This window comes from Heterodontus francisci, chromosome 19 (genome assembly GCF_036365525.1).
Source record: "Heterodontus francisci isolate sHetFra1 chromosome 19, sHetFra1.hap1, whole genome shotgun sequence".
Taxonomy (NCBI): Eukaryota; Metazoa; Chordata; class Chondrichthyes; order Heterodontiformes; family Heterodontidae; genus Heterodontus; species Heterodontus francisci.
Genome location: NC_090389.1, coordinates 27,945,725 through 27,961,619, shown reverse-complemented (window position 1 = coordinate 27,961,619; position 15,895 = coordinate 27,945,725). Strand labels below are relative to the sequence as shown.

Genomic DNA, 15,895 nt, shown 5'->3' with positions numbered 1-15,895 from the left:
AAAGGTGCTATATAAATACATAAATCTTACTATTCCTTTATCACCTCTTATTGTAAAGGTGTTACGGAGCAGTAATAAAGGACTTGATCTATAATACACTGGGGCATGGGTGTCCAAACTGCAACCTATGGCTTGATGCAGCCCAGGAAGGCTGGGCATTTCAGTCCTGTCTACAGCTTCACTTGTTCATTGGCTTGTCCTGTTTGACATTTGTGGGCTTAGAGGTATCAAAATCAAAAATCCATTTTTTTAAGCTGCATGGTATTACAATTACAGCAATCTGTTTCAAGTTCTTTGATTGTGTTGAGCTTTTGAGGGAACCTGGCAAGTAGGAATATTTTGTTTTCAATCCAGGACCTGAAGCACTGGGCAAAAAGTCGTAATTGAAGAATGTTTGCAATTGATTGGAAGGTGTGCCTCTGGGTGGGGCTGTACTTTCTCAAATTAATTTTGCAATGCTCATTTTCTGTAATAGCTTCCAGATTTTTCTGTCTAAACAATTTCACAAAGGTTCATCGGACCATGTAGTTATATATTTGAAAAATTGACTATTTTGGCCTGTTGCGCCACATTTGAAATATAATTAGTGTAAACTGACACATTACAAAACTGTTCATATAATATAAAAAATTAACATTTTATTAAATATGGATTAATGCAGCACAGTGGCGCAGTGGTTAGCACCACAGCCTCACAGCTCCAGCGACCCAGTTTCGGTTCTGGGTACTGCCTGTGCGGAGTTTGCAAGTTCTCCCTGTGACCGCGTGTGTTTCCTCCGGGTGCTCCGGTTTCCTCCCACATGCCAAAGACTTGCAGGTTGATAGGTAAATTGGCCATTGTAAATAAATTGCCCCTAGTGTAGGTAGGTGGTCGGAGAATTGAGGGAAGGTGGAATGTGAGAGGGGAAAAATGGGATTAATGTAGGATTAGTATAAATGGGTGGTTGATTGTCGGCGCGGACTTGGTGGGCCGAAGGGCCTGTTTTGGTGCTGTATCTCTCTATGACTCTACGTATGAAAAACCTGTTTTTTAGGTTTGAAAAGGGCTGTTGTCTCAGTGGTGGCTGAATTTTTAACCAGAATAGCAAAATCTTTCCAAATCAGCAACCTGAGATATATGCAAATTAATGAGAACATTAATCTAAACTTATGTGTTGACCTCTATAACTCTATGCTAGACACTTAATAAGACCATGAGGGCAAAAATCTTGGACATTCCTGTACTAAAGAATTGAGAGCAGCAGATCTAAGGTCTCATTCTTCAATCAGATTCCTGTTTTTGATTCCCTGCAGTTTCCATTATTACTCACAAATATTGGAATACACAGATAAATGGGGATAGTCAATACTCATTTATTTCAATAAAAGCAAAATACTGCGGATGCTGGAAATCTGAAATAAAAACAAGAAATGCTGGAACCACTCAGCAGGTCTGGCAGCATCTGTGAAAAGAGCAGCAGAGTTAACGTTTTGGGTCAGTGACCCTTCTTCGGACCCGAAACGTTAACTTTGCTTCTCTTTTCACAGATGCTGCCAGACCTGCTAAGTGGTTCCAGCATTTCTTGATTTATTTCAAGCCTTACAACAATTTACAATAAATTTCTACTTTGTAAAACAGAAAATTGCACTATTTCAAATTATTCCAGAAATTAAGGTGTGAATCCATAACAGTTTATGCATCAAGGCCTTTACATGTTGAAAAGTACTGAAATTATGAAAACCCAGATCAAGCAACCTTCCATTCTGCTTATCATTATATTAAAAGTGAGCACTTTACTTCCTGGCAATAAATTATTGAATATCATTCAATAAACTTGCATTGATTGCAAAACAATCATTAGCTCTTCAGTGTGGATGCCAGCAGACATTAACAAACTCTTCTTGCTGTTGGCAAAATTTGGGCCTGTAACTGCATAAATGATCCCTTCCTGTTTAATTTGTCAGTAATCATTGTACTACCTCATCAATGACAGCATGCAGCACGAGCTGGACATACAGCCAACAAAATCGGAACTCAGTGATGCCATTGATTCTCTAGCCAGCGGAAAAGCCCCTGGGAAGGACGGCATTACCCCTGAAATCATCAAGAGTGCCAAGCCTGCTATACTTTCAGCACTCTACGAACTGCTTTGCCTGTGCTGGGGCGAGGGAGCAGTACCACAGGACATGCGCGATGCCAATATCATCATCCTCTATAAGAACAAGGGTGACCGCGGTGACTGCAACAACTACCATGGAATCTCCCTGCTCAGCATAGTGGGGAAAGTCTTCGCTCGAGTCACTTTAAACAGGCTCCAGAAGCTGGCTGAGCATATCTACCCTGAGGCACAGTGTGGCTTTCGAGCAGAGAGATCCACCATTGACATGCTGTTCTCCCTTCGCCAGCCACAGGAGAAATGCTGTGAACAACAGATGCCCCTCTACGTTGCTTTCATAGATCTCACCAAAGCCTTTGACCTCGTCAGCAGATGTGGTCTCTTCAGACTACTAGAAAAGATTGGATGTCCACCAAAGCTACTAAGTATCATCACCTCATTCCATGACAATATGAAAGGCACAATTCAGCATAGCAGCGCCTCATCAGACCCCTTTCCTATCCTGAGTGGCGTGAAACAGGGCAGTGTTCTCGCACCTACACTGTTTGGGATCTTCTTCTCCCTGCTGCTCTCACATGCGTTCAAGTCTTCAGAAGAAGGAATTTTCCTCCACACAAGATCAGGTGGCAGGTTGTTCAACCTTGCCCATCTAAGAGCGAAGACCAAAGTACGGAAAGTCCTCATCAGGGAACTCCTCTTTGCTGACGATGCTGCATTAACATCTCATACTGAAGAGTGTCTGCAGAGACTCATTGACAAGATTGCGGCTGCCTGCAAAAAATTTGGCCTAACCATCAGCCTCAAGAAAACGAACATCATGGGTCAGGACGTCAGAAATGCTCCATCCATCAATATTGGCGACCACGCTCTGGAAGTGGTTCAAGAGTTCACCTACCTAGGCTCAACTATCACCAGTAACCTGTCTCTCAATGCAGAAATCAACAAGCATATGAGAAAGGCTCCCACTGCTATATCCAGACTGGCCAAGAGATTGTGGGAAAATGGCGCACTGACACAGAACACAAAAGTCCGAGTGTATCAAGCCTGTGTCCTCAGTACCTTGCTCTACGGCAGCGAGGCCTGGACAATGTATGTCAGCCAATAGCGACATCTCAATTCGTTCCATCTTCGCTGCCTCCGGAGAATCCTTGGCATCAGGTGGCAGGACCATATCTCCAACACAGAAGTCCTCGAGGCGGCCATAATCCCCAGCATATTCACCCTACTGAGCCAGCGGCACTTGAGATGGCTTGGCCATGTGAGCCGCATGGAAGATGGCAGGATCCCCAAGGACACATTGTACAGTGAGCTCGTCACTGGTATCAGACCCACCGGCCATCCATGTCTCCGCTTTAAAGAAATCTGCAAACGCGACATGAAGTCCTGTGACATTGATCACAAGTCGTGGGAGTCAGTTGCCAGCGAAAGCCAGAGCTGGCAGACAGCCATAGAGACGGGGCTAAAGTGTGGCGAGTCGAAGAGACTTAGCAGTTGGCAGAAAAAAAGACAGAAGCGCAAGGGGACAGCCAACTGTGTAACAGCCCAACAACCATTTTAATCTGCAGTGTAAGAGTCTGTCACTCTAGAATTGGCTTTTATAGCCACTCCAGGCGCTGTTTCACAAACCACTGACCACCTCCAAGCGCTTACCCATTGTATCTCGAGACAAGGAGGCCAAAGAAGAAGATCTTATCAATGACAGCATGCAGTATATCGGGCATGATATAAATTGTTAAAATGAAGCTCAATGGCTTATCATCTGAACCCTTCAACCTTATAATTACAACCTCTATATAAAAGAACAACTTATAATACAGTCCTACTCTAAGAACTCTTAAACATAGGAACATATGTCTAAAACTTCTTCTTGATTTCTCTCCTAAATGGCCTGACTCTAACTTTAAAATTATGTCCCCTTGTTCTTGATTTCCCTAAATAGAGGAAATAATTTCTCTGTACATTTCATATCAAACCCTTATAGTATTTTAAACCTCTTGATGGGACCACCCATCAAATCTTCTACTCAAGGGAATACTAGCTAAGGTTATGCAGCCTGTTCTCATAATTTAACCCTTTTAGACCCAGTCTCATTCTGGTGAATCTGTGCTGTATGTCCTGAAGGCCAATATATCTTTGATGTGGTGTAGTGCCCAGAACTGAAATCAGTACCCCAGGTGGGGTCTAACCAGACTCTGTACAACCTCAAAAGAACTTGCTTTCAAATACCTCTGCTTTCATTTGCAAAATTAAATGCTCAGCATTGAGGGCTGCTCTTAATAAGTTCAGTTTTGTAAAAAAAATACTAAAAAATGGAGAAGGTATGACTAAATGGGTGTAAAAAAATATAATCTGCAGAGGACTGGTGGGTGAACTTTTCATATCCAACCGAGCATATATAGTTCATAAAAATTAGAAAATATTGGAAATAGCAGATCTGGTAGCATTTATGAAGAGAGAAACAGAGTTAATGGGCTGAATTTTACGCCGCCCCAGCGGGTCGGATGGTGGTGAGGGGGCAATGTAAAATTTAGCAGGAGGCTCCGGGTGGTCCCCGCCCCGCTTCTGCCTCCAGCCAAGTTTATGGCGTCGGGCAGGGGGTGTGATATGGCCCACCCGCCCAAGCCAATAAAGGCCCTGAAGTGGCCACTTAACGGCCCTTGCCCGCCTCCATGGGTATTTTACCCATGGCAAGTGGCCGTGCAGGGCACGTGAAAGGCTGCCCAGCGATAGCTACTGGCCTTTCCGCCCCCCCCCCCCCCCGGGGGTGGGGGGGGCGGCGCGGCATGGCAGTCAGGCACACGGAGCCCGATTGAGGGCCGTCCCCGCCTCCCAACCCACCCCCGGGACCCAAGATGCCCCCCTCCCCCCAAATGACCACTCCAGCCTTACCAGGGAAGGACCGATCCCCCGGGTGAGGCAACCCCAACTTACCTTCATCCTGGCTTCCTGGCGTTGGCTGGGCTGCAGTCCCAGCAGTGGCCACCGCTCCCGGTGGCACTGCTTGGACTAAGAGCTGCCGGCCCGCTCATTGGCCAGCAGCTCACTGAGGCAGGACCTGCTCCCTCAAGTGGGTGGAAGTCCCGCCTCAGGACAATTAAAGCCCGGGGACCCATAAAATGCTGGACGGATCCCCGGGCTAGGCGGAAGCAGGTTCGTCACCGACTTTCATGTCGGTGGCGAATCCCTGTCCGCCTAATGTAAAATCTGGCCCAATGTTTCAGGTCAATGACCTATCATAAATATTTTCAGTTTTTATTTCCGATTTCCAACATCTGCAGTATTTTGCTTGCTTGTTGGTGGGAGGTTCAGCTGAGTTGATTGTCTTTATCCACATGAGGGCATCGTTGTATCATTATTGAGATACTGAATAAAATATGCCAGCATGCCCTCCGTGAATTGTTGATAACCAAAAGGGTGGCTTTGTGTTGCTTTCTCTTGACAGATAAACACAAAAAGACATCAAGCAAGCTCGACTGACAAGAGTGACGCCATTTTATTGTTGTATTCGGAATCTTGTGAGCAAATTTCTGAAACAAAACTATCTTCCATTAAATGGTATTAATTTGACTTCTGCAACAGAGATAAACATCAAAAGGAAAAGTATAATTTAAGATTAGAAATGAATTAAATAGATCCTGGTCTGTGTTAACCCTTTCCCACCCAAAGCAGCTAAGAAATGTCTATAATCTCTCTTACTGGAAGTATTGAAAGCATGTTAAAAACAAAAAGCATTACTGTTTATAGTGAAAACACTTTTAACAAGTTCTCTCCTAGAGTTAGTGGGTGAAAGCACTCTGTCCTGCTCTGTCTGATACCATGACATTGTCTTTAGCTGCTGAACCAAAGTGCTTGCAAATTTCAATGATTGCACAAAGAAAGAGTCAGATGAGCAAATGAAATCAGATCTACTGATAATTGCTGTTAAGTGGTCCTTGGATAAACAGATGAAGGTGTTGAAATCTGATAGTTAATTAAACCGCCTCCTCAGCTGTAAATATATTTCTAAATGCATACCTTATTTCTGTGTCAACTTTTTTGATCGAAAGAGTTCAGCACCTGAACAAATGAAAATTTTATTCACGATTTTGTGAACGCAGTGCAAACTGTTCTTTGCGCCCCAGATGAGACCTGGGAATATGCAGACACTGCACTAAACGTGAAACATCACTCATTGCTCACTGGCGTGGATTACAGTGTATTGATCTTACTGCTTTACGGTATCCACGCGATAATATAGAGATCACTTAAGATCACTTCTGTTAAGATTAAATCTTAAAAGCCGCCGCTTCTGGTCTCTCAACCTATTTCTTCTGACAGCCATAGTAAATAAGATGATCAAGGCAGTGCTATCATCCGCTAAATTATCAGCAAACACAAGAATGCAGGACGACAGGGTTGGGGGCACAACATGGATTGTTGATAATTCATTGTCCAATCAGGAAAAAAAACTGATTTTTGTCCAAATTTACAGGAAAGCTTGCACTGCAAAAATTCATGATATAATTGACATGTACTGTTCTGCAGAGTTTGAAGGCGGCTGTTCCATTAATTGCAGGTACCGGAAACCTTCGAAATGATGTGACAATACGTCTTTAAGGTCAAAATTAGATTCAAGTTGCCCTGAAAAACTCTCTCAAATTCTACTTCAAACCAACCCTCCCTTCCAATTTCCTTTAGTCATTGTGATACGACAGTGCAAATTAATCCCTTGTATGCCTTCACTTTACAGATCTGGCTTGTGACCAACATGTGTGATTGACAAGTGTAAATCTAAACAAGTCCAATTTTACAATATGGACAATTAAAGGGGATTGGGAGGTTTTTTTCTAAGTTAGTTATGGAAACTACTTCACAACTTTCAGATCAAACAAGCATATATCAATTAAAGTGAAGTTTTATTTCCAAAACACCGCACTTCCTAATTAAATCACTGGCAAGTTGTTTTTTTCAGCTCCACAGATTATTTAGCCCCTTTAATCCTTGAGTAGCAGCAGTACAATTAGACTATTAATTTGCCAATATTTTGCACAGTTTAAAGTGTCTAGTTATTACAATTCTGGCGGTTCTAGATTTGTGGAAGAACCCTCCGCCAATTTCTCTCCATCTGCAGGGGAGATCTATTTTTAAATCAACTCATGTTTGACACTTTACTTCCGGTCAATAGGAATCGATGGTAAATATTAAATAAGAATGTTTGCGTATTTCAAATCTGCTTTAAAATCCCCAAAACATAGTAATACTTTAAAACAATAACAAAATACTGCGGACGTTGGAAACCTGAAATAAAAGCAGAAAATGCTGGAAACTCAGCAGTTCTGGAGAGAGAAACACCTTTCATCAGAACAGGAGGACATTTCGAGATGAATTGCTTTTAATCAAGTGCGGGGTAAGGGGAAAGTCACAGAGAACAATATTGTCATTGGAAAAGTTTTAATCTTAGTTGCATTATAATTTCTAACCTATTGTGTTGGCCTCTTTTTAAAAAGATGGACCATTTCCGGTTCAAGAGTTTAAGTGCTTCAGATTAACAAATTAATCCTCCTAATTGAATAGCCAGGAGTCGAGAAAAGAAACTAGGCCCAGGGAAAGATACGAGTTGGAGGGCATAAGTGACTAAATAAGAAAAGTGATAATGGTACGAGGCAATAGGAGGTGATAATGAGACAAGTATAAGAAACACTTTCACTCGGCTACAGGGATATCCATTCACCCAACACTGTGATGCAAAGCTGATTTGCATGCTGCTTCTTTAGAGTCGGGTGACACAAAACCGTTTTGACAGATGCTTTAATCAGGTTCGAGTTTTCTTGGAGTAGCTCAGCTGCAATATTATGACGTTTCCTGTCTCCGGGAGTCTTGTATTTATTGGTTAGTTTTTTTTTGTGAAAAAAAGTTTTATGTGGCAGTAAACGCAGTCAGTAAGATCGCGAGTCAACTGCTTCCCACTTCCAAGGCGATGATCAGATAAACGGGAGGTGGACAAGGATTTGCTAATCGTTTGGTTAGGGAACATGAATTAAAAGGATTAAATAAAAGCAAAAGGATTAAAAACAAACCATTAAGATGCACGTACAACAGAATGGAAAAGGGGGGGACCTAAAAGCTTTTAACGATTTACACTGGGGAGGGGTAGAGACTCATTCAAGGCAACACATAAAGTAGTTACCAACTACAGATGAAGGATGGGGTGTCATTTGTACCATTTTGATAGTGTTTTTTTGCAAGCTCATCTTCGCTCTAATCCAGCGGGATCAAATTTCTAGAAGAGAATTGAGTGAAGTATTCATAGGCATCTCACATGATATGCTCTCCTCGGCTCTAAGGAGCTGTTGAAGAATTCAGCAGCGCGGCAATCTTCTACCGAGCAACCTCTCTCGGACACCAACCCGAGAGTCTCAAAGCCAGCTAATCACCATCACTTACTACATGTCAAAGAGACACTCTCACCTCCCCTCCCCGCTACAGAATGCAACGTGATGCACAGCCATAAGGTAGGGGCGCAAGCAACTAATGCGTTTTATAATCATGCAGTATTTTAAATTAAACTTAACGACGCTTGCCTAACAGTTCGGGGAGGAGCTGTTGCGTGCAACGGAGAGGTTGTGTTTTAATATCTTGGGAGGATGTTTAAAGATTATGATGTTTCAGCCTGTTGTGTGATATTCGTAGTTGATCGTGTCTATTTTCCCCAGGAGCAGGATTGCTAACCCTCAGCCCTGAATCGTTGGTTTGCTAACTGCAGTGATACTGGGTGGAGTTGGGACACAGCGTCATTGCTTTCAGCTGAAGCCACTTGAATTCTTTGTTTTTTTTCCCCCCTCTGTGTCTCTCCCTCCCTTTTCTCTTGTGCGAGAGTCTTTTCACTGGTAGAATCGAAGCGATCGGGGACTGGATGGAGGTCTACTGCAGAGAGCGACTGATGCTCAGAACCATGCCGTCACCACACGCTCCATAAGCGGGGGAGAGGTTCCTTAAAAACCCGCTGGGTGACAGCAGCCTTGGGGGAGGCGGGTCTTTTCTCTCCCAATCTACACATGGATTGCGTTTGTTCAACAACTGTCCAACTTTCAATGGGCTTTTATTGGAAACAGAATAACTGAGATCGTGAGATTTTAGAGGAAATCTCCGAATATATATTAAAATGCAATCAAAGGTAGGGTCTGTTTACCAAGCCTGTTGTCCTGTGTATTATGACTGCTGATCTTGCCTTGGCTGTTATACACTAGAAGAGGTGCCTTTTTAACTTAGTTGGATTGCAACTCGAGAGCAACTGGGAAGTTAACGATGATCTGTTCAGGGACAGCATTGTACACCTTGTGGAGATTGTTTTGGTGGGCAGCAGTGGGCTGCGGAGAGAGCTTAGCCCAAGAACCTTATGCGACTCATTCTATTAGAATAGACGGAGAGCTCACCTTGGGTGGCCTTTTCCCAGTTCACGCCAGAGGGCCTAAGGGGACGCCCTGTGGGGACCTCAAGAAGGAGAAGGGAATCCATCGCTTGGAGGCGATGCTTTACGCCTTGGACCAGATCAACAACGATCCAGATCTTTTGCCCAACATCACGTTGGGGGCTCATATCCTAGACACCTGTTCCAAGGACATCTACGCTTTGGAGCAATCTCTTACTTTTGTTCAGACTCATATTCAGAAGGATACCACGGATGTAAGGTGCACGAACGGGGAACCCCCGATCTTTGTCAAGCCGGAGAGAATAGTTGGAGTCATTGGGGCATCGTCTAGTTCTGTGTCTATCATGGTGGCCAAAATACTGAGACTCTTCAAGGTAGGGAGAAAGCACCTTTCATCTTTGAAAGTATTCTAATGTGTACCCCGCAGTACTGTCACATAACACTGCCGACACTTATAGTGGATAATCCTTTCTGCTACAGTCTAACAGGCTCCGAGTCTGCTGTTAACGATCGAGTGAGCTTTCGGAAGCAGGAGTTCAGAACAAGATTAAGAGTAATACTGGCCGTTAATTGGGAGTGGGCACGGTCTTTAATTTTGTTCCCAATCACCCCAATATCCCTTCAGATCTTGATGCGATTACTGGCATATTGAACAGATTTATGGCCCATTTTAAAAGTTACACTTGGCTCCTGTAAACAGTGTGAGATTCCCATTTTATATCTATATATCATATGTACATATCTCGCACACGTAAGCATATACCATAAAATTAATGTTTAAAGATGACAACGTGTTCTAAAATGTTAAAGAAGCAGAGTAACCGAAAAAAACTCACATTCTGTTTCACTTTTTTAATAAGGCAAACCCTTTAGTTTGCATTTTGAAGGAACATCTATGAATGCACTTCTGATTGTTGATGTAGAGCAGTATTCACTGTCTCCCAGAGCCTTTTGGAAAGGAGGGAGGTAGATTGCCATTTACGATGGGGTAGCGCTGGCTCAGTGATACTAGCCTTTCCCGCCACACTTGGAGAAGGCTGTGAATGTACAATACGCTACGAACTAATGATTTAGCTGACTTCTCGTCACAGTGAGCTAGGGCAGAAACTGTGCAGAGAACAGCCCAGCTTCATCAACTTCCCCACTGACCGGTTTGGGGGGGGGGGGGGGGGGGGGTTGGAAATTACCTGCAGGAATATATATCGACAGTCAGTGACATTTTGGCAAGGTGATGACTAAGACTCAGGCCTGGCTATGACAAAATTCAAAACATTTGAGAGCTGGTGTTATATAGTGCAGGCTGTAGACAGCACTATCTGGATCTAGCCTTGAGACCTGTTAAATATTGCATCAAATGATTATTTTTAGCACCCGAGCCTTATCTGATACGTTAAATCAAGAATCTAAGCGGATATTGTAGCGACACAAGGGACACTCTCCGATTACCTTGGCTGAGGGCAGGGGGCGTGTATAGATTACATTGTGTGTAGATCAGGGACTCAGTCTCTGCGATGATGAAGCCAAATCAATCTGTTAAAACGCTTCTTACCGAAACTGAGAGCCCCCAACCACACCAGTTCGGAAGTGAAAGGGGGACCTGACAATTTTGGAATTGTCGGAACACTAAACGTTCATTACGAATTGTTTGCTTTTTTAAAGGGCACGGTTTAGAACATCCATGTCGCAAATGATTAGAATCGCCTATTAAATCATGATTGCTGTAAAGTTCTGAGGAGTGTGGGGAATATCGCTAACATTTGGACCCGCATCTGACGTCCCTTTTTAAAAAAACGACAGGGAAGGATCCATTCCGAGAGGGACTATAACTGTTTGCCACCGCGCTAATATGAATAAATTGCAGGATTCCGTTGATTTTAATCGGAAATATGAGGGTTAATTTTGAACCAGTGCCCCTTCCACGTGCCAAATGTAACTTAAACGTATTCAACAGAACGCGAGTAGGAACTGAGATTTGTATCACTTGTCAGAGCTGTCAATATGGGGGATGTTACGAGAAATGTGTGATCAGGCAGATCACAACCCCGTTTAAACACTTGGAGGCGGGTTATTAAGATCGCGATGTGTTAAAATAAGTGGCAATTTACAAAAACAAATGAGTCAGTTTCTCTCCAAGTGATGGCAGAGAGCTTTGATCAATATGTATTTTTGGTATTGACTTGATATCTTTTTTTTAATGTATGAAAGTGTCTCGAGGTCGGTTTCCCTTTCCCTTTGCCTTGGCCTCCAGACCCATTTACGTCAATACATATCAATTGCTGTAGAGCTGATCTAATGATGAACCTCCCTGGGCGATTTGCAGATATATTAAAATCTAGGATTGTTTGGTTATGATTATACTGTGTGCACTACTTGTTCCCCTGCTTATTCGGCTGTACAGGGCTGTGAAGTCATTCGCCATTCAATGCAGTAACGTTTGATCGGTACTCAACGGGTTAACCGCATGCTTGCATAGGGTTGAAGTGAGGTGCCTGTTAAAGGGGTACGTACTCCGTGTCCCCGGTGGGAATCGGCACGATGATATCGCCGGTGAGGTTTGCATTAACTTTCAATCACGTCTGAGCTCGTCCCCTAGAGAATTTCATTCATCCGGAAACTTATTCATGAAACGATTGTTAATGGATGACTATGATGAATGAATACATTCAAATATTGTTTTCAAAAAAGTATTGGCTCCCTATTCCTATTGTTTTACGGTTGCTGATTTCTCATCCTCCATGTCTTTGACCTGTACTGCTATCAAATCTCCACAGCCTGGTCCACCCCCCTCGAAATTAGCACAGGCTTTTTAGGTTCCCTTTTAAGTCTATTTACTGTTGGTTTAGCCCCCAGTGTTTTCTCTTTGACGCTTTATACAGCAAGGATCCCGCAGAAGACCTGTGTTTTAGAGGGTCATACATATTTTGTAATAGAAATCATAAAATCGTGAGGGAAGATTTGCTCTGATTAATATGTGTAGTGATTTCATTACTACATTCAAAAAGGGGTCGATGTTGCTATGCGTTATAACCAGAGCAAATCTCTTTTCTAACCGCCTTCCAACGCTTCCGTTTTGTTAATGACTCAAAAGCTATGTCATAAATTTGAAAATGTAATATCCCCAGTCATTTTGTGAAAGAGTATTAAAATCTCATTTGTTTTAGACTAAATTTCATCGGTTGTCAACTGTCTGAACACTGCATTTTGATTTTTTAAAAATCACATGAATATTTTATTCAATATGTATAATTCTGGCATTAACAGCAACATGGAGCTTGAATCAACTGGTCTCCTGCAACTCTAGCATTTTTTTTCAGGGGTAGTGTAAGAAGTGGGTGGGGGGAGGGGGGGATCGAATATATATTCTGCACTTGTAGCAGCTACAGGTGCTGCAGTTTCACTAGTAAGTTGTAGGTTAAGTGATGAGTCTTAAACATAATGCTGGTTCATATAAACAGTTCACTTGCTGATATTTTTGACTGCAATGATGATGGACTGTAAGATTGGAGGTGCGATGGACAGAATTTATTTTGAGGCCCAATTAAATTTGGATAGACTGAAACTTGAGCCATGACAGATCTCAGTAACATTAAATGTCCCACATAAAAGGTTGTCAGATCATTGTTTGGTTCTGTTCTCTGGCTTTGATAGCTGATGTCTTTCTTGAAGATTTATAAATGAACTTTTCGATTCAGGGTGCCAGCATCATACTGAGGAAATGATTGACTGAGTCTTTCTTTAAGATATAACCCTGCGAACAGCATACATGCATCTTTTACTGTGAAATCAACACGGGAACCTTAAGATTCAAAACAAAAGGAGTGTCATAACTTGAAAACCAGTTAAACCTGTCTATTGTAGCTGTTGCCAGTGCATTCTCTTGTATTCTACAGTTCCTGGAAGATGCCACTGAATTGCTTGAGTTGCTGATGTTCCACTCACAGGTTGCTTAAGCTTCCATTCCCAAATGTTCCACTGCTCCATAGTGGAGGTACCACAGCTGTCGTAATGCAACAGTGTTTGAGCAATGAATGAACTCAAATTCACAGCAATTGAGTGAAGGGGCTGCATGTGTGGTACATCCATTATTTTTGTTTAGGGTATCAAGGGATATAGAACAAAAGTGGGGAAATGGAGCTGAGGTATAGATCGGCCATGTTTAATTGAATAGCACTATAGGCTCGAGGGGTTGAAAGGCCTATTCCTGTTCCTTATATTCCTATTTGCATCAGAGTTGTGTATTGTCATTATTCTATTAATTCTATGTCAGATTTATTGTTGGTGTCAGGCGATGATATCACTTTATTAAGAAAGTCTTGCATTTATATAGCGCCTTTCATGACCTCAGGACATCCCAAAGCATTTATAGCCAATAAAGTGCTTGAAGTGTAGTTCGTCACTGTTCTAATATAGGAAATGCAGTCGTCACCTTGCATACAGCAAGAGCCCACAAACAGCAATCTGGTGATGAGCAGATAGTCTGTTGTTAAATGTTGGTTGACGGATAAATATCAGTCGTGGCACTGAGGAAAATGTCCCCCCTCTTCAAATAGTACTTTGGAAACTTCTACATCTACCGAGAGAGCAGATAGAGCCTTTGTTTAATGACACCTCCTGACATTGCAGTGCTTCCTCAGTGTTGCACTGGGCTCAGCCTCAATTTTAGCCTTAAGTCTCTGGAATGGAAGTGACATTTACATAACATCACTGCCTCCAGAAGCACTGGAACCTGCCTCACGAAGTAGTTCCACTGCCTATTTCTAGAAGCAAAGTGCCGGTGGCAGCAACAGTAACCAATTGTTGACCTTGACACATGTCCATGGTTTCACCATTTGATTTTGACTGCGGTAATGTCTGAATGTACATGCCAACAGTGCAATATTTACATTGTTGGCCTATGTATCCTGATATCGGGGAAGGCCTATGGAAGTTGGGTGGTAAGTTGATAACATCTGTAGATATGGAAGCTGGACCAGTGCTAGCAATGTAATAGTGCCAATGCTAGGAGTATTGTATGCCAACAGGCTCATGTTGTATTTTCTTTGTACAATGGTAAGCTAATGTTAGTTAAGATGTCCAAAATGTGTGCAAAGGATGAGAAGATGAAAACATGCAAGGTTTAATTTGGTACTGAGTGGATGAATATTACGGTCTTAGATTTTCAATTGGTCCATATTGTAGCAGGTGGGGTTAGAGTCACACACTGCCTGAGTGCTGCAGCAACTATGGGACAGTATTTGATTTCTTTGAATATCTTTTACAACTTTTTAAATTGCATGAAATATTTTAAACTGAAAGTCAAAAGTAATAGAACCAATCACTTCACAAATGAGGGAAAGTGGTATCTTATAGCTGTGATTTCACTTCTTTAGAAGTTATATCTGGTAGATTAAAAAGGGTGTAAAAAATATCAGCAAGAGTGTCAAATCATACAGAAGAAAAGATCCCAGACTATTTTTCTGCACTGTTTGATCTACCTGATCTCTCTCGGGCAGTAGCTGATGTGCTATGGCTTGCATAAGCATTATGAGCTGCGGAAGAGAAGCAGATCAGCTACTGTTGGATGTTGGGTGAGGGTCAGATTTGAACTAGCAGCAATTCCTTCAACGGCCAAATAACCTGCTAACGCTCACGTCAAGTATGGTCAGATGGGCTACGTATCATAAGGCTGCTGGCACCCATAAAACTGAACCCAGCCAGAATCGGCCTGCAAGGAATGGAAGGGAGAAAAAGTGGGCTGGGTGGAGGAGGGAATATAACAAGAACTCTTACAGAATTGTCAGTGCTTTTTGAGTTACCTAGCAACTGCAATATGCTCATGGTTTGCATTCCGAGCCCAAAATTCTCAACTGGTGAGTTCATTATAGAAAATTCCCACACCTGTCGAAACAGCTATATTTTTTTTCTGTTTGTACAAGCTGTACCTCAAAAGGTGATTATCAATCTTAACAAAGTGAGGCAGAATAAACAGCTGACCTTGAATCTTTGTTTGTCATCCCAGGTAATGAGCATTAAAAAAACGGGAGGGGAAAGCATTACAGGCATATTTTGTCAAATGAGCTGCCGTGGTGCAAAATATTATAGGATGTTGCCCCTGTGACGGAAAATACAAAAGTAGAGTATAGAACAGTTCTTTGGCATAGCAAGTAGCATATTAGCAAATGCAAGGGTATTTTATAAATGGCACCAAAAATGGCTGTGGACTCTTTTTAGGTTTGTTGGCACCTGTACAATATGTAAGTAAACCATTGTTTGAATATAATAGAAGCATGTTGTTTAGTTCTGTTTTTTTGGCCAGAAGACATGCTGCTTCAAGATATATTCTGGTGATATAGATCCAACAGCGCTCATCACTGCTGCCCAAGGGAGGTCTGAATCATTTCAAAAGTAAGGAT

General features: G+C 42.4%; 1 protein-coding gene across 2 annotated transcripts in view; it reads left to right on the top strand.

Annotated features, from left to right (window-relative positions):
- Positions 1-8,511: 8,511 nt before the first annotated feature.
- Positions 8,512-15,895, top strand: part of LOC137380004 (metabotropic glutamate receptor 7-like) — an 888,173-nt gene continuing 880,789 nt past the window's right edge. The window contains exon 1 of one of the 2 annotated variants that reach the window (XM_068051473.1): positions 8,512-8,586. In XM_068051473.1, coding sequence (XP_067907574.1) covers positions 8,572-8,586 — 15 coding nt within the window. In that variant the 5' untranslated portion in view covers positions 8,512-8,571. Of the gene's footprint in view, positions 8,587-9,102; positions 9,878-15,895 lie in introns of those variants that run through there. The other variant, XM_068051472.1, reaches the window with a different exon arrangement.